At 42.2% G+C, this 19,212-nt stretch overlaps 3 protein-coding genes across 3 annotated transcripts; 2 read left to right on the forward strand and 1 right to left on the reverse strand.

Moving 5' to 3' along the window:
- Positions 1–3,309: 3,309 nt before the first annotated feature.
- LOC308092233 (extracellular calcium-sensing receptor-like) lies at positions 3,310–9,927 on the forward strand (the record flags this gene model as incomplete). The annotated part of the gene is made up of 9 exons (XM_080438077.1): positions 3,310–3,410; positions 4,257–4,551; positions 4,889–4,975; positions 5,549–5,818; positions 6,560–6,763; positions 7,857–8,132; positions 8,500–8,727; positions 8,809–8,932; positions 9,014–9,927. The coding sequence occupies 9 exons, from the start codon at positions 3,310–3,312 to the stop codon at positions 9,925–9,927; spliced, it is 2,499 nt and encodes an 832-aa protein (XP_080294203.1).
- A 2,077-nt stretch (positions 9,928–12,004) lies between these two features.
- On the reverse strand, positions 12,005–12,544 carry LOC308091223 (guanosine-3',5'-bis(diphosphate) 3'-pyrophosphohydrolase MESH1-like; the record flags this gene model as incomplete). The annotated part of the gene is made up of 1 exon (XM_080436667.1): positions 12,005–12,544. One exon carries the CDS (start codon positions 12,542–12,544, stop codon positions 12,005–12,007), a length of 540 nt encoding a protein of 179 aa, XP_080292793.1.
- Positions 12,545–12,913: 369 nt separating this feature from the next.
- Positions 12,914–14,314, forward strand: LOC308092235 (3'(2'),5'-bisphosphate nucleotidase 1-like; the record flags this gene model as incomplete). Its single annotated transcript, XM_080438081.1, has 2 exons — positions 12,914–13,295; positions 13,770–14,314. The coding sequence occupies 2 exons, from the start codon at positions 12,914–12,916 to the stop codon at positions 14,312–14,314; spliced, it is 927 nt and encodes a 308-aa protein (XP_080294207.1).
- Between the last annotated feature and the right edge of the window lie 4,898 nt (positions 14,315–19,212).

Here is a 19,212-nt window from a genome sequence, read left to right on the forward strand (position 1 = left end):
TATGTTATCTTTATCAATTGCATATGTATTCATTAACACAGTCTTGTAGTTTGCAATGCACTTTAAATGAAGTCTCCACCAAGTGAGGCTTGAACCGGCAACCTTGATGTTGTGAAACATTCACTTAAGCAGGAAGCCATTGGACCAACAGACCTGATACAGTGAAAACGGAGGTCAGACAGATTATACCATTTCACGCAAATAACTGAAAAATCCTGGGTTTAAGTGTTTTTCAAACTGCTCAAAATTGCGAACAATCTAAGGGCGGAGAGAGAGACATGGAAACGGAATAGATTGAAGAGAGAGAGACATGGAAACAATAGATTGAAGAGAGAGAAGGATGGAAGCAGAATGGATTGATTGGACGTGTCAACCTATTGCCATTAACAGGAATCGAACCCTCAACCTTCGGATTGACGGGCTGCAACATTACCTATAGTGCTATAGCTTTGACCAGGCTGAGGTTGTCTGTTGAAGATAAAAGTGAACCAGTGAAAGCAGCCGATCTACAAACTCAGAAACACGTTGCTATCTGAAAAGTTTTGAGATTGTAGATCGGCTATTTTCAGAATGAAGTATGTCATACATTGCAAAAACATACCCTCTCAAATAAGTATTTCAGGTTATGTTTAACAATTGCACATGTATTAATTGACACAATCATGTTGTGTGCAATGCAACTTTAATGAAGTCCGCATCAAGTGAGGCTTGAACTGGCAACCTTCAGGTTGTGAGGCACACATTTAAGGGAGAAGCCATTGGACCAACAGACTAGAACCTGTGAAAAAGGAGATCACACAGATGATACAGTTTCACGCAAATAGCTGAAAAATCCTGGGTTTAAGTGTTTTTCAAACTGCTCAAAATTGCGGACAATCTAAGGGGGGAGCTTACTGGTCAACGTGATACATGTGTTCCTCATGAGTCAAGGCACATGTGTAAGCAGGTTTAATGGCTGTCGGCCAAACGAGGCATGACTTTTGCCTGTTTAAAGTTTGCACTTTCAAAAAATCGCTATAGCGCCCCCCTTTGACCAATTGGAGTAAGATTGGTTTCAGTAATATTTGGAATGACCCTCAACATTAACGCAAAGTTTCAAAGAAATGTGAGTCTGCATGTATGTGTTAGGGGCAGATGAATAATTGTCATAAAACTGCAATATTCATTGGCTCATTAAAGCTTCATTTTTTCACTTATGGAAAATCTTTTGCATTAGTTTGTCGGCATAGGTCCAAAGTTCATGTGTAAAACGTTTCGTGCAGATTACTCAAAAATCCCAGGAGGAGATAACTGAGGAGATAACTGTTTAACTGTTTTTCATATAATTCAAAATGGTGGGAGATCTAAAGGTCAGAGGTCAAAAGTCAGAGGGTTAAAGTTGTTCATCATGAGTAGACGCATGTGTGTATTGAAGTTTTATGGCTGTAGGTCAAACAGGGCATGAGTTGTACCAGTTCAAAGTTGGCATTTTCAATTGAGTGCTATAGCGCCACCTTTTGACGAAAGATTGTGAGATTTATTTCTTGATAGTTTTTCATGACCATCTACCATATGGCCGAGTTTCGTAAAAAGCGACAGCACGGTTCAGCCAGAACTGCGAAAAGTGGCAGAAACAGAATACGTACAATAATAAGACAGGTCCAGAGCTGAGCTCTGGCCCCGTAATAATACAAAGAGTAAGTGGGTTGTAATGCATGCACGGGGATTAGGAAAAGAGTACCATTAGCATGTCAACAAGCTTTTAGCAGGTGTAGAACAGTAAATTAACAGTATTAACTATAGTCCAAACTGTGTCAGTAGATCAGAACAGTCAGTCCACAGTGGATAATAAGAAATATACAATTCTACACCCGATAGAATTATGTGTAGATATACAGTATGAACATTATCGTCATAAACAAGGATGTTAAATCAGTTGAGAAACAAACAAGAATGTTGTCTAACCATAAATATGGAATAAAAATGAAACAATAAACAACAACAACACCAACCTCAGAGTCATGAGTATGAGCAAGAGTCATTAGTTCATGGGCTGGGCAGAACGGCTGGTAGTGGTATGTATGTTGGCATCATTGTATAGAGCGTGCCAACAGGGCAGCGTTGAGCTTGATAGCGTGAGGCTTTATTTCCTGATTGGCTTTGTGGATTGCGTGACATCTGTGCCACTGAAGCAATAGAAGCGATAAATGCGCACATTAGGACTCAGTGTTGGACTCAGTGTTGTTCAGAGCAAGTCTTTACAGATCCAAGCAGATTTACGGTGTGAGAAATGTTCCGCTGGACGGTATATGTGAGTGAAGGACAATTCTAATCCATTTGTGGTGATGCTGCTGCTGCAGTGCAGCACAAGGTGTACGCCTTTGAACGGCAGTTGAGACCAACTTCTGGCTGAACACACCTTCTGCACAGTTTTGTCCAGGAAGGCAAAGGCATTCAGCCTTTGCCTACTAATCTAATCTGGCCTTGTTGGGGTTTGTGGGGGGTGGTTAGCCCTGGTCCAGAGCATTAGTGAGTTCTCTCTAAGGTGGGGTGCTGAGAGGCTTCCCACCTCCGAGAGTAGACCTTCAACAACACAAAACATTCTTTGTTGAGTAACGAAGTGGTTTTGTTTATTTTTACTACAGTTGGAGCCCTCGCAGGGCAGTGGAATTCCTTGTCTATGAGCTGAGCCGAGCACCTGGCAGGGTGTTAGAGACTCTGACCAGGGCTAGGGGGTGGTCAGACCTTGTGGTCAGTGGGTATCATCCCATTGCATTTCCAGTTAAATGTATCAGACTAGTGCACTTTGAGAGCAAAATGAAGAAGTTAGACCTATGTATAACTTCATGAGGTTCTCAGGACATAATTTATTTAACATATTGAAAAGTTTTTATTTCCTGCTATTATTTGCTGATTGACAAATTGTCATACCTCGATATTAGCTAATATCTAAATAGCGATACAAAAGCCGGACTATGGGTTTACTTGTTTTATATTTAGCAACAGTGAAAACTAAGCATTCTTCAGAAATCAACTACAAGTCAGTTTTACTTTGAATTATATTCTAATTTTGTCTTTACTTGACAATGTTATCTTATTTTGAAGTCCACCAACCGGAAGTCAAACGTTTACTTTAACCTGACTTGACAAGTGTGCTAAGCTTTGCTCAGAAAATCAGTCAGAGAGTGCGCCCGCAGGAGGGCTCTAGATGTGGCCATTCCCCTGGTGTAATGAGCCACCACCCCAACTGGCACAGGCCTGCCAGCCAGAACATATGCCGACTGGATTGTGCCCACAATCCAATGGGACAGCCTCTGCTTGTATAGCCTCATGGCTTTTGGGAAAGGACTGACAGAGTCTGCGGTGCTCTGTGAGGGGAAGAATGATCTGGATCTGCTGCTGGCCAACCGCCCAACTATCTCCTTCTCGAGGTATGGAAGTGGTTAGCCAGCATAGCCTCCTTTTTTCCTCCGTTCGCACCTCCACCATCACCTCCACACCGTCCACTTTGGCATCAATGATGGAGCCAGTCTTCTTCACCAGCTTGTTCAGTCTCTTAGTGTCCCCTCCCTGCCTACACTCTCTTCTTCACCCCATTACGTTGGATAGTTGACCCCAGGTATTTAAACTCCTTCATCTTCGTCACCTCTACTCCTTGCATCCTCACTGTTCCACTGAACGCGAAAAGTCGCTCTGGATAAGAGCATCTGCTAACTAAACATTATTTTGACAATATTGCTATGTATGTTAAGCCCTGCCTACTTCTGTCTCTGCACTGATGGGTGTTGTGAAATATTACATAATGATAAGTTGGCACAGGGGATGGCATAGCACTGTGTATAAAACTTAGCAACTGGACAAACAATTTGGGAATGGGGTTAAACAGAGGAGGACAGTCATGAGGGCTTCTCTAGACATACACCTGCTTTCGTACCTGTACTTGACCTTGATATTGTTCTCTTCCTTCTCCCCTTTGTCTTCCTCATCTTCTACTTCTTGTGAGTTACAGGCACAGTTTAATCTCAACAGAATTGACAAGGCTGGGGACTTTATTCTGGGTGGGTTGTTTAATATCCACTCCTCCTCTGTCTTCCCTGAGCTGTCTTTCACCTCCAAGCCACATGAGTTCACTTGCTATGGGTGAGTACCCCTGTATATCACAAATACAATATCAAACAACAGGAAACTTGTTTTTGATAGATTGTACCGTAGGATTAGTAAATGTTGTATATTTATACAAAGATAAATCAAGGTTAAAGTGAGATTATATCTGTTAGATTTCACATTCAAGGGTTCAGATGGGCCCAGACCATGGCTTTTGCTATTACTGAGATCAACAGAAACCCCAGCCTACTACCCAATGTGACTCTGGGATATAGTCTCTATGATGCCTGCTACACTCTTGGAGTGTCATTTCGTGCAGCATTGTCATTGGTCAGTGGGAGAGAGGAGCAGTCTCACCTGGATGAGAGCTGTGTTGGGTCTCCTCCAGTGCTCGGTATTGTGGGTGATGATTCTTCAACAAATTCTATTGCCATCTCTAGAATATTAGGTTTGTACAAAGTGCCTATGGTAAGTTTCCTACTTGAACTATCTTTTACCATCACCGCTTAATTTTGTTTATTTGTATTATGAGCTCAGCTCTGGACACCACATAGGGGTAGTCTAGGGTTTAGAGAGTCTACAATGTCAATTGTGTAATACATTAATAGAATATACATTAATATATAAAATATATGATATATAAAATTTATATATAAAATAATGCGGAAATATCATTCAGTGGTGGAGCAGAGTGTAACCTCATGAGCATGGAGTGGGATTTTCACTGCTCTGCTCACATGCTGTGCTTGGGGAGTTTGTCAAAAATAATGGAGTAATAGAACATTATGTTTTGTGCGTTTTGCAGGTAAGTTACCATGCAATCTGCTCCTGTCTGAGTGACTGGAATCAGTTCCCATCCTTCTTTAGAACAATCCCAAGTGTTGCATCCCAGGTGAGAGGAAGAGAATAACATTTGGTTTTTTTGGTCAATACTCAGCAAGGTACAAGCAGCAAAATGCAAGTGTGTGAGGTCTGCAGAATACTGTGCAACATCAACATAACAATAACAACGATAAAAGCAAACAAGATATGAAGAAGCCTCATGAAGAAAGTCTATAGCAGCAGAAGCAAAATCGGTGTAAACAGTATAACACATTTAAACTTCAACTGCACAGTAGGGTGCAGACGTGTCTCGGACCACAGTCTTCCTCCTTCTTTAATTTTCTTATTCTATTTGTAGCTCTTGTTCTCTCTTGTTATCCTCTTTTTAACCCGTTATGTAGTCTTTTGGTGTAGCATAACATTCACGGTCATGACCATGACAATGAACTTGAACTTGTATGTGGCTGAGAGAACCCACACGAAGCAATTAAACATTGTATAATAATAATGTTGTATTGTTATATTGTATTGTTGTGTTAGGACAGTTTTTGCGTAACATGTCCACCAACGTCTCACTGTACCTGATTGAACGACAAATAAACCATCTTGACACTTGATTCTATACCATTCTCTTTCCAATTAGGTGGGAGCTATGCTTCAATTTATGAGACGATTTGGGTGGACCTGGGTAGGTCTGCTGTATAATGATGATACCTATGGCCGTGATGCTGCCCGAATCTTCCAGTCTGACCTGGCCCAGTCTGGTTTGGGTTGCCTGGCGTATGTGGAGGTTGTGCCCTGGGACAGTGACGCAACTGAACTTAAAAGGATTGTCACTGTGATGAAGAAATCCACAGCTCGCATTGTCATTGAATTTTTATATGGGAACAATGTGGTTCATCTGATGGAAGAGGTTGGGGTCATGATACAAAAAAAATATTTTTTGTTTCCAAAGGCCTACAGTATATGGATTAGCCTTACAATACATCATCTGCTAAATTCTTTGGAATATTCTCCCATCCCACATTCAGTCCTGCCCAAACATACAGTATACAAGTACAATTAAAAATCTATTCTAAATACCCAGCTTTTTTCTCTTGCTTTTAGCTCAGCATGAGGTTGAACCATGGTTTATGATGTCTTTATTCTTAATACTACATATAGCATTTTAACGTATTTTGTTTCATTATTCTTTTTTACTTTTGAATTTAACAGTTTTGTTTTTGGATAATTTTACTGTGATATGTGTGTTTTAAATTAGCTTTTGTGGATTATGATTTATTATGTTCATGTTGTTGGTTGTCCTCCATTGGAAAGCACTTTGGGTTGTTTTTAAATGTACTATATGAATAAACATGACTTGACTTCATTCAGGGATTCAAAATGATAAAGAATCAGAAATTACTTTTAGTGAAATGAAGACATCCTTATGAAATAGCTTGTTATTTACTAGCAAATATTTTTAATTGAAAAGCAATTGAGTAATTTTCTGGGGTTCATCAATTTAAATGCTCAGTTACAATAGCTCTGCCCAATAAGCAAATCAATAATTACATTTACATATTACAGCTTTATTATTACATAATACAGCTTTGTATATATATATTTATATTATATATATATACTAACATATTTTGTTCAATACAATCAACAGGTGGTAAAGCAGAATGTTACAGGTATGCAATGGATATCCGATGTTGGTTGGATGACAGCTCACATACTCCAGACTCCTCACTTCATGCCTTACATGAGAGTCCTGGGTCTTGCCATCCGTCGTGGAGAGATACCAGGTCTCAAAGACTTCTTGTTAAAAATACATCCTGACAATGACCCTGACAACAGCCATGAAAATACCTTAGTGAGTCTTTCTTAGTGTTTAAGCTGCAATTTCAAACTGACACAGGTTTTTAAATATTCACAAGGTATTTATGCTTAACTGAATTCACACCAGCAGCGTGGACACTTGTTCATGATGCTTAATGCAATTAATTGAGTGATAGCCTGTCAATGTGTGTGTCTGCAACTGAGGTGAAGAAATTAGCTGCATCAAAGTTGCACATTTTGAACATAAATATTTTAACTACCTATGTGAAATGAATCCAGATTGAGCAACTGCATGAGCTATTTATTGCCTAAAATTAATAAGGTGTTTACAAATAACCTGCCAGAGATGAGCAACAATTATTTCTACCTCTGCTCTGCGCCTGTCCTCTGTCCTGGCCGCTGGAGCAGCTGGCTTGAGCTTCTTGGAACACCCCCTCGCAGGCCGCTGCACCGGAGCTGTCCCTGCTCCCACAATACTTACTGGGGATAGATTGTTTATGTAATTTTTTTAGTTGTCTATCTATATGTGCATGCTAGTTAAAAACTTTAACATTCACTGCATCCATACAGCAGTTCATTTCTGTCCATTGCAAATGGTGTTGAGTGTATGCCTAGTCCAAGCCCAGCGAGAGCAACGGTGGTCCGAGGGAAGCCAGGAACTGCACCCGGTTGAGGAGCTGAAAGACAGGGAGATGAAGAGTAGACACTCGATGCTCGTCTCATGGAATTTTGTTTGTAAACAATTCAACAATACATTTTAGACACTACATTTGCCATGTAGTCACTCAATATTGATTAATTACACACATACAAAATTCAGTTATTAAAGTAATTGCTCATTACGTAAAGTTGTCTGTTTTATGTGGTATCAAGTGTAGATGCCTACTCTGCGCCGATTTCAGAGCACAGCATGCACTGATTGGTTGGACACTCTGTGCAGTAGCATCAATGTTGAGGTTTTCTCATTTGAATCTTATTCTGAGCTGTCAAGCATCCTGACACTGTGGAAAAGCGTAGAGACACTCTTCTCAATAGACTTTGCAGTGACACTCAACACTCAATCAGGACATGCCAGCGTTGTGTTGCTGCTGCTGTGAATTCAGCTTAAGTCTTATATGTTTCTACAGGTGAGGCAGTTTTGGGAGAACACATTTGAATGTAAATTTGCACCCCTTCCATCAGAGTGGGTGGATGCTGGTGGAGGGGTATGTACTGGACAAGAGGATCTGGGAACAGCAGAAACAGCCCTTTTGGATGTGTCTAACCTCAGGACAGAATATAATGTGTACAAGGCTGTGTATGTTTTGGCCCATGCCCTCCATGACATGTTGCAATGTGTGCCAGGAAGAGGGCCTTTCAGTGGGCACAGTTGTGCCAGTTTACAGACAATACAGCCATGGCAGGTGTAATATCAATTCACAGTTTATCTGATTATTTTTCTACTTGGATTCTATAGATTAGAATAATAATGATTGTGTAAACATGACATCGGTTATAAGCATAGGTGAAAGGAGTATTATTTATTTTCTTATACTGATAGTGATACTAATTGCTTAAAGACGAAGATGAAACCATTTCACAAGTCCAATCGTGGCATGGCTGCATCTATATAAAGGTTGAACGTACAGAACGCTTTGAAAAAATACAGTTCATGCTGTAAATAACTCAAGGGTTTACTTAATACAATAAGTCCCTGTTAATGTAACTATTGTGGATATTGCATACAGTATAATATTTTAAATGCTCTTGCTCTTCATAAATTTGCTCTAGCTTGTGTATTACCTGGAAAAGATCAACTTCACAACATCATTTGGGGATCAAGTAACATTTGATGATTATGGTGATGTTTTACCAATTTATGATGTCATTAACTGGGTGTGGCACTCTGATGGAAGCGCAAAGGTTCTCAATATAGGTGTGTTCAAGAAGTCAGCCTTTGGACATGAAGAAGTCATCCTTGATGAGGACAAAATCTTCTGGAGCTTTGAATCCAAAAAGGTAACTTTTTGTAATAGCTAATGTTGAGCTCATCCTGATGTGAATGTAATTTAACCTGAAATTGATCATTGTTCTCTGTAGCCACCTCGGTCAGTGTGCAGTGAGAGCTGTTCCCCTGGAACCCGTGTGGCCAGAAGGAAAGGGGAACCTGTCTGCTGCTTTGACTGCATTGCTTGCTCTGAGGGAGAGATCAGCAATGAGACCGGTAGGTTTACATCATGTAGCTATGTACAAAAATGTATCTTTAGACAATGTACTTATCTGCTGATCTTGCCCTCTTTGTTAGACTCTACAGAGTGCACCAGTTGTACAGAGGACTTCTGGTCCAGTCCCCAGCGTGACCACTGTGTCCCTAAGAGCATAGAGTTCCTCTCCTATCATGAGGCCCTGGGTATATCCTTGACAACCATCTCATTGCTAGGTACACTTATCTGTGCCATTGTCCTGGGAATCTTCATCTACCATAGAAGCACACCCATGGTACGCGCCAACAATTCAGAACTCAGCTTCCTTCTCTTGTTGTCACTCAAACTATGTTTTTTATGTTCACTTCTGTTCATTGGCCGTCCGAGGCTCTGGACTTGTCAGCTGAGGCACGCAGCATTTGGGATCAGCTTTGTGCTGTGTGTCTCATGTATCCTGGTAAAGACTATGGTGGTGTTGGTTGTGTTCAAGGCCTCCAAGCCTGGGGGTGCAGACATTCTGAAGTGGTTTGGTGCTATGCAGCAGAGAGGAACAGTTCTGGCTCTTACTTTCATCCAGGCAACAATCTGCACAGCCTGGCTTGTGTCTGCCTCACCAACTCCTCATAAAAACACACAACATCAAAGTGATAAGATTGTCTATGAGTGTGTGGTGGGATCAACAATTGGTTTTGCAGTATTATTAGGCTATATTGGTTTACTGGCGTTCCTCAGCTTCCTCCTTGCATTCATGGCAAGGAATCTTCCAGACAACTTCAATGAAGCCAAATTAATCACTTTCAGCATGTTGATCTTCTGTGCTGTGTGGATAGCCTTCATTCCAGCATATATCAGCTCTCCAGGCAAATATGCAGATGTAGTGGAGGTTTTTGCTATTTTAGCATCCAGTTTTGGGATTTTGGTGGCACTGTTCGGACCTAAGTGTTATATAATCCTTTTGAAACCTGAGAGAAACACGAAGAAGTCCATCATGGGTCGAGATGCCACCAAGACGTAGAAGTAGAAATCCAATGACATTACTCTTAAGCAGGGGTCTTCAACGTTTTTCAGGCCAAGGACCCCTTAGCTGAGAGAGAGATTAAGCAGCGACCCCGAGGATCCATTTTGCTGCAGATTAAACGTTTTCATAGATTTCTTAGATAGCTTCATAGAATTGTGTAGCGTTATGTTGGATTCATGTTAATGTGTTAACCACTTAAACCCTCAATACTTAGAAAACTTGTACTTGGCCTAGTCTTCCCCCCCCCCCACACCAAACCTCTTCTCCGAAAATAGCCGATCTAAATGGATGCGAGGGGTTCAAGTGATTAATGTAAAAAAATGTGTTCCTATTACACAAAGATTTGGCAGCCCCCCTGTATTAACTCTGAAGACCCCCTAGGGGTCCCGGACCCCCTGTTGAAGACCCCTGCTCTAAGGTATAGTAGCAATCCAGTCAAAGATGCAAACATCTAATAGTTATGTAGAAAAGTTGGTGAAAAGTTGATTACACTTAAAGTCTAAATTTGGTGATTTTAGACCTACATAGATCTATAAATTAGCACCTCTACATTTTCGATATACTTTATACAAATTAAACGTCTAAAAGTGACAAAAACACCCTTTAGCTATTATTGTCTAACTGCATTATGTTTAAGGCCTCCGCTTTCAATTAGTTTCATATGTTCATTGTCAAAAGTCCTGAAAGTAATATGCTCAGTATGAAGAGTGCATAACACTGTGTTCATGCCAACATGTATACGCAAGCAGGCCCTCCATGGTGATTTTGTTCCACTAGTCATTTAACTAGAAGTCTTCCTCCTAGTTAAATTGTAAATGGTGTTTATATCTGGATAGCTGGGCCATCAGGTGTATGGGTAAGGCGGGCTCCTAGGGATTCAGTGGAAAGACAAAAACTTTCCACTGTTGTGAAACAGTTGTGAGCTTGTAGATGAAGTATAAGATAATTGTTTAATGTATGTTTTGTTATGTTATTCTAAATCTACAAAGCAACTTGTAACAAAAAACATCTAATAATTGTAGTGGGGTAAAAAGTACAATATGTTTCTCTGAGATGTAGTGGATTTTATTAACCTGCTGTTTTGAGTCAGGACAACCAAACATTAATCATCCATTCATTAACATTTTAATAAAAGTATGTCAAAGGAATTGCCGCAGTACGATGGTGTTTTATTCTATCATTTCAGTTGGGAAATAAATGGGAAGCAACACTATCATTATGGAAAATATCATATAATAATTGTATTCAGCATTTTTTAAAGCAGATTGCTTTTACTACTTACAATTATTGTTTAGTATGGCTAGGCATTATTGTAAACATAACCAGGCCACACTATAATTAAGTACGGTTGCCTTGCTATCTACTAAGTAGCATAAGTTAAAGCTGCAATCTGGGACTAACTAGTACATTTCTATGGTAGAGAATGTTACAATACTGAATACTTTAGAGGATCAGCCCAGGTTAGAAGGTTTGGGGATAAAGCAAGAGAGGAGGAATTGAGATGGTTTGGACATGTGCGAACAGCGAAGAGATGAGGGTTACATGAGGAGGATGCTGAAGCCGTAACTGCCAGGTAAGAGAAGAGGAAGGCCAAAGAGGAGGTTTATGGATGCTGTCAGAGAGGACATGGAGATGGGAGGAAGACGCAAAAATGTATACTTAATCTTTGGGCGGTGAAACCGCCCCTATATGTGAGGTTTGGATATTTGCACACCAAATCCTGCGCTGTGATTGGCCACAAATGTACCCCCCTAACCCTGCACCGTGATTGGCCAATCACAGTCTATTCAGGACTGTGATTGGCTAGGGAAACATGACACATGTGCATAGACCTATATAAGAAACCATAACTTTATTTATTTTTATTTTTATTTATTTTTAAGTTATGGTTTCTTCCATCACTTCTTCCATCACTGTGATGACCACTGTGACCACACCGCCCACTTCACACTGGGTGTGATTTTTTTTTAAAGAGTGACATTAATTCATCTATAAAAAACATCAATGAAATGGAAATCTAATTACAACTCGAATTTCATATGAGTCTCGTAAGTTCATCAGTTCTGAGACAACATTAAAGCTCAACACCTCTCTGTGTGAACAGCTCATGTAGCCTTTCTTCCAGGGCTGGATTAGTATCTTTCAGCCCTTTCACCACCTGACACGCCCAAAGAAAGTACTCCTGGACCCGCTCAGCTGTCCATCCTGTCGGCGTGCAGCGGTTGAGGTCCCTCAGGTTGTACAGTTTATCAGCCAGTTTGACCAGTTTGGCCTGGTGACTGCAGTGGGGTGCATGTTCCACCTGCAGACGTTTTCTCTCCTGCTTGGAGAGGGATTTGTCGTCTGTTACCTCCTGTACTATCCGTGCCACCGTTTGTCCAAATGCTGCATCCAACTCGGCTATGCTGGTGTCTGTGTCCTCCACGGTATCATGAAGTAAAGCTGCCTGCAAAACTTCAATGTCTGTGACACCACCTTCGTGGCTCAGGATTCTTGCTACTCCTATTGGATGGTTTATGTACGGGGTTCCTTCTGGGTCTTTACGTCGTTGGTTGCAGTGCTTTTCTGCCGCAAAATTAACAGTTTCCAATAATATAACCGAATCTGTGTTCATTGTGCCATGCTCCTCTGTATCCTTCTGTCTGTCTGTCTGTCTGTCTGTCTGTCGGAGTTCCTTTAATGCCCATATATGGAGATCTATCTGTCTGTCTGTCTGTCTGTCCGTCTGTCCGTCCGTCCGTCCGTCCGTCCGTCTGACTGTGTGTCCCTTTTATGCCCATGTAGGAGATCTGTGATGACATCAATATGACATCATAGTACTGTCATACACTGGCCATCCAATTGTGAACTTTAAACATGTGTTGCCTTGGGCCTTGACAGCTTGGTCCACATCAATCCAGTGGATCTGGTTCTGATTTTGCTGTACATACAGCATAGTCAACACAAGACATATGTCATAAACTTCAGCACATTCAGCACAGCAATGCCTGGAAATCCTGCAGTGGTAATGCGTGTGGCGGCCTTTGCCTGTGCCGTTGCTGAAAAGGCTGGCTCCATTGTGAGGAAGGTCCTCCACAGTGGAGAGCTTGGTATTTTGCAAAAGACGGGGCTTAATGATCTGCAAACACTGGCCGACAGACTGGGCCAGCAGACTATCTGTGCCTCACTGTCTAGATTCTTCCCCAAAATCACCATCATCGGGGAGGAGAGCCTTCCAGATGAGGAGGTATCAGAAGATCTTATTGAAAATGGCCAGGCTGAGGAAATCCTCCAGAAGACCTGTCCCGTAGAATACAGTGCTGTGAAAGAGGAGGAGCTAGTCGTGTGGGTTGATCCCCTTGATGGCACAAAGGAATATACTGAAGGTATAGAAACTCTCGATCGGCTGGCTCGTTATCCAGATCCGAAAGCCACTATGAGAATATGTTTCAGGCTATGGGCTTGATTATTGCTGGAGTCTCTTGATGATTCTCTCTCTGTTAGTTAATGTTGCTCCGGGTCGCTGCTGGAACTGTGTCCAACTAAGGCACATCGAGCCTTTTATACTATTAGCTGTGGCCCTAATGTCCCTACGATGATGTCAGGTAGTGTCAGACATCTCCATATATGGGTCGGCCTACGTCGGTTATGCCCGAATATGGGACTATGCCGTCAGTCCTGGACGTGACGGTTATCTCTATATATGGAGATCTGGGCAGAGGTTGCTGATGTCAGACTCCGTATATATGACACGCGTTCAGGTATCTATGACGACTTTGTAAGTTGATAGTCTCCATTTATGAGGATCTCCATATATAGGCTAGTGCTGGCAAATATGCCTTGAATGTTTTCTACAGAAGGGATCCTGGATAATGTGATACTCATTGGTATTGCATATAGAGGCAAAGCCATCGCTGGTGTCATTAACCAGCCATTCTACAACCATCAGCTCGGAGCAGAGGCATGCTTGGGAAGAACTCTGTGGGGAATCCTGGGACTAGGAGCATTTGGATTTCAGATGCAGGAGGTCCCATGCGAAAGGCGCATCATTACTACCACCCGTTCCCATAGCAACAAGCTAGTAACTAACTGCGTAGACGCTATGGAACCTCATGAGGTCATTAGAGTGGGAGGAGCAGGGAATAAGATTCTTCAGCTGGTTGAGGGGAAGGCCTCAGCCTATGTCTTTACCAGCCCAGGATGCAGGAAATGGGACACATGTGGTCCTGAAGCAATCCTGCGAGCCGTGGGGGGTGAGCTGACAGACATGCATGGCAATGCATATAGCTACGATGCTAACGTAAAGCATGTGAACTCTGCCGGGGTCCTTGCTACACTACGCAACCACCAGTACTATGCCAGCAGAGTACCACAGTCAGTGCTGCAAGGCCTGATATCACAATGAGGTTAATCTCTCAAACCAGACAACTTTGAATGCTACAGAGTCTGTACTTCTGCCTCATAAAAGCAGTCACCTGTTCACGAAAATATAATATAAAATGTCTAAAATATATATTAAAATGTATTCTGCTGAGCAGCAAGCTAGGTAGGCTATAACTAATTCGACTCGAATGCAAAGGCAAAGCGGACATGAGAGGTAGGCTTTATTTACATGTTTTCAGCACTTCTTCTTTTATTTTAGGGCTTTTATGTCTTAATTTGACAGGACAGTAGGCTGACAGGAAATGGGGAGAGAGATGGGGGGGTGACGCGCAGCAAAGGTCGTCGGGATTGGGAGTCGAACCCGCGACACGCTGTCAGGCTGGATTACCAGGTGCCCAGACAGTTACGCCAACCGTCCGGGCCATGTTTTCAGCACTTCAGATGTACAGACTGATAGGTGGATCGGTTACCTTGGTGATGTTGGGGCTGTAGCACTCCACACGATGTCCCATCGAATTCTGCCGCTTCCCCGAGGTGTGTGTTTGTCCAATTTAATTAATAAACCATCCCAAGTCGAAATGGTACACAAATGGTAGGCTACACCAAGTCTCCAAATTAAGGCAGTGGTTCTCAAAGGTCCTTGAGGCGGTTCTAGGGGGTCCCCGGCAGAATGAGTTAATATAGAATCTAAATCATATTAAACACTTACATCAGCTAAGCTATTTGGAAATTGCCAATCTGATACAAGCTCACAGCGCGTGTTTTGAGCTCCACTTTCTAATCTGACACAGATACAGGAAATCAAGTTGACTATAGTCTTTCCCACCATGGCTGTTTCCTGAAGCTAAAATAGACAATGACAATCAAAGGACATACGGATGAATAAGTGTCTTACTACAACTTTCTCGAAAATAGTTTCAGATGGGTCTAAAAACAAGACCCATCTGGAATTGGGGTGTATGTCCCAGACTTTAACATTTTATCGTATATTGTGGATCATAAATTGCTTATATTAATCTAAACCAGATGGGAAAAGTAATCTTGCTAAAGTAAGAAGAATCATGTGTGTGTTGTGACCCAGCATAGCGCCTGCATAGGTAATCAGGTACTACTATGTTAATCTTGACCAAATGTCTACAGAACATGTGGCTGGTAGCCTAGTGGAGTGCAGGGGTGTGAATGTGAATCTCCATTGTTAACCTGAAGACATCAGGTCTGGCAATTGTCTTCACTCCCAAGCTTCCTGACATACTGTTGCTAATCAGATCGGTCATTGATCAAAGGACATGAAAGGAGTTGATCTGGTCACCTCTCAGGGTGAGCCCCGCCCACAGGAACTTATTGTAATGTGAGCGACAATGTTTAAAAGGTGAATGAAAATGTAACTCAGGGAGTGCTGTCTCCACACGCCGTGAGGCTGGGGGTGGACAGGGGCTCTGCCCTTGGAAGCTTTGCTATGCTGTTGTACTTGAATGCTGAATAAACCACTGAATGATTCTGAACATGGATCTGGACGTCTTCTCCGCTTTAATATCTCAACCCAGCTGGGCCTGGCACACAAAATATACGACAATTTCCATTTAGAAAATAATTCAAGATTATCTGTCAGTTTATACAGCAGAAATTGTGGCAATCATCATTGGGTTTCAGTGGTTTGAGGAGGTCAGACCAGATCGGGTGGTGGTGTGCACTTATCCCTGCCGATATACAATGCGGCCCCCCAGAGTGATTGAGGAAATGTTGTGGCCCTCACCATCTACAAAGTTGCCCACCCCTGCTCTACAGCAACCGATGTCTCTCTGTAATATTATGGAATGGGTTTCAGTTCATACCAGACCATAGACCTATTGGTGTAAAAGTTAAGTTTTGTTTGTTTTGTCTCATTTTGATTATGATTGGAGTCTTTGTGTTTTATTCATCTTATTTTTGTTTCTTGTTTAGGACTGGAGTTCAGAGTGTGTGGCGTTGTAGGGAGGTCTCCCCGAACACGTGCGTATGTCAGAAGTGCTGGCGCCAACAGCCGTCTCCTGTCCAGTGTCCACTATTGTCTGAAAACTGTACTTTTCTGACCTCTGACCTCACTGGATGGTCCACCACACTTTGTTCTACACCCCTCCGGCTTAAGGCCCGTTCATAGTCCCTAGATGGGTCTAAAACGTGCGTCAGGGGGTGAGGGATTCCGTCCGTTCTTTACGGACGCATGCATAGTCGCTCACGTTATTTAGGAGTTATTTTATTTATTTTAAAGTGTACAGGCGTAATACACCTATTCATCCACTAGATGGCCACTAGTATGTACCGCCGTACCCATAATGTTGCCATGTCTACTTATTATAAGCGACTTTGGGCTTATTTTTCTGTAAAGTTGCTTGTAAACAAACAAGCAATTTTGTATTGGTGGTTGCGGTTTTATTTGGGCTTGTTTCTAAAGTGTAGTTGCTTATTTGGGCCAATTATTATTTAAACCAGTGATTCTCAAACATATATTGTAGATCTGCTATATCCTAGTCGATTCTTTTGGGCTTGTTGGCAGCTGGCATAGCGCAGCTAACAACATGAAGCTACCATTGTAGCATCTAGCCAAAACAACGCAATAAAAGACACAAACTAGACAAAAACAATGGTTGTCTACAAAACGTGAGTTTCGACCCCTACTGCACTGTGCTATATATGCTATATATTGTCACAGACCGTGGATCGACGGGTCTAAGTACTTAAGTACATTTACTTAAGTACTTCCACCAACCAACGTGGGTCTTTTTTTGGAGAAAGAGGGCCCGAGGAAAACTTTTTTTCCTTATACTGCCAACGGGTTCCACTGGTACTACAGGCAATGTACAAACGAACGTACGTCGGCCTGACGGTGAATGTCGACTGCACGGACGGAAATCCTGGAGCCGTAAGTGACGGAGGGGGAGACAAAAACGACGACGCAAGGAGCGCTGGCGCTCGTTACGTATCCTTACGTCCGACTATGAATGATACTTTAGCTGAGAGTGTGGCGTTGTAGGGGAGGTCTTCCCGAACGCGTGCGTATGTCAGAAGTGCTGGCGCCAACAGCCGTCTCCTGTCCAGCATTTAATCTTTAATTTTTTTTTCCTAGGCTATGCACTCCATTGAACAGCATTTATCCATTTAGATACATTATTAATGTTATTAAAACAGTTTTTGTTACACATAAACATAATTTGTGTTGCATAGCTTCGTTTAAATGCTTAATTTATAGTTTTAATGTGCAAATTAACCGTTTTTCAATGGTTTTCTGAAGAGAAATAAGTCTTATTCTGAAGAGATCGTCCACCGGAAGTCTTATTGCTGCTCACGGAACACAGCCTTGCATGTAGTCTCGCGTAGCGACAGTCTGGCCACGCGAGACTATTATGCATTCAACTGTGTGTGTGTGTGTGTGTGTGTGTGTGTGTGTGTGTGTGTGTGTGTGTGTGTGTGTGTGTGTGTGTGTGTGTGTGTGTGTGTGTGTGCGCGTGCGTGCGTGTGTGTCCGTATCCAATCGCAAAGACATGACTGCTACAGAAACCGAGCATTAACGCTACAGAACTTAAAGCTTCGACATTGATTGCTACTTACAACATTTACATTATTATGCCGGAGACGGGGACCCACTGCGCGGTGCATGGCTGTACTAACTCATGGAGCGTACTGAAACGGTGGTTGGATAGAGAGTGTTTTGATCATCGGCCCGCGACCAAACGCCCATGTCCCTGTCCTCCGATGTTTTCATTACACTCAAAACCGCGGGCAGATTTTGAATCACGGATGTGGCTAAAGGCTTTGAATTTAAAGAAACCACCGAAGGCATGCAGTCCATGTTTGTAGTTTTCACTTCGTGGACAAAAAGCCAACCACAAACCCTTTCCCAGAGCTGTATTTGGGATATGAGCGACCTCCACAGAAAAAGAGACGAAAACTGGTGCGAGGACAAGGTAGGTCTGGTCCATTAGCCTTACGTTATGTGACTCTTCGGCCATTTGTTTCATACCGCCGGTAGCGCAGTCTCTCGACTTTAGTAAAATTAATAATACACTTCCTCTATTTACCAAAACAAAGACAGTTTTAAGGTGTTGAAAGCCTACTGTCCTCGGTGGAGTGGGTGGACTCTCTCAGCCCCCCACCTTCTGTCTAAAATACCCTTTTTAGCCAGAACATGTTATATTCCACTCGCCCTAGAATGTCTGTGATCTTACATACATTTCATGTATTCCAAATACACAGTCATAGATCCCTCTGGCCGACGCGCTGTATAATCACGATCTGCGCGGCCGTAAAAGTGCTCTAAACTCCGTCTGTACTCACCCAATAATTAATTCCTAAGACTAAGACAGGACTGGACTGAATATATCTAAACTTCCTTTGGGAAGCACAAATGTTTGGGACACACAATTGGCAGGTGATGTGATTCATTACCCCGCACCAATCACAAGCACCTGTCAATTATGTGCCCCATTCGTTTGTGCTTCCCTGTGTCAATTTGTTATGACGTTTGTGATGACCAGAGGATGTTTGGGTAAATTCGGTCCTTCACTCAAGTCGTGCCCCTAGCCTGTACAGAAAGTCGTCCGTGTGCAGCTCGTGGAAAAGTGGAGATATTTGACAAAACACACGTTTTCTGGCAGAACTTTCAAATGGATATGAAACTAGAGGACAATATCTGACTCCAAGTCTTAGGAATTAATTATTGGGTGAGTACAGACGGAGTTTAGAGCACTTTTACGGCCGCGCAGATCGTGACTACACAGCGCGTCGGCCAGAGGGATCTACAGTATGACTGTGTATTTGGAATACATGAAATGTATGTAAGATCACAGACATTCTAGGGCTAATATTCCACCAGACGAAAAAAAGTTTTTGTTACTCCAGTGCGCCACCCAATAGAAAAATTCCAATGACCATACTTTATTAACA

This window comes from Gymnoscopelus braueri, assembly GCF_963280865.1.
Source record: "Gymnoscopelus braueri genome assembly, chromosome: 9".
NCBI lineage: Eukaryota > Metazoa > Chordata > Actinopteri > Myctophiformes > Myctophidae > Gymnoscopelus > Gymnoscopelus braueri.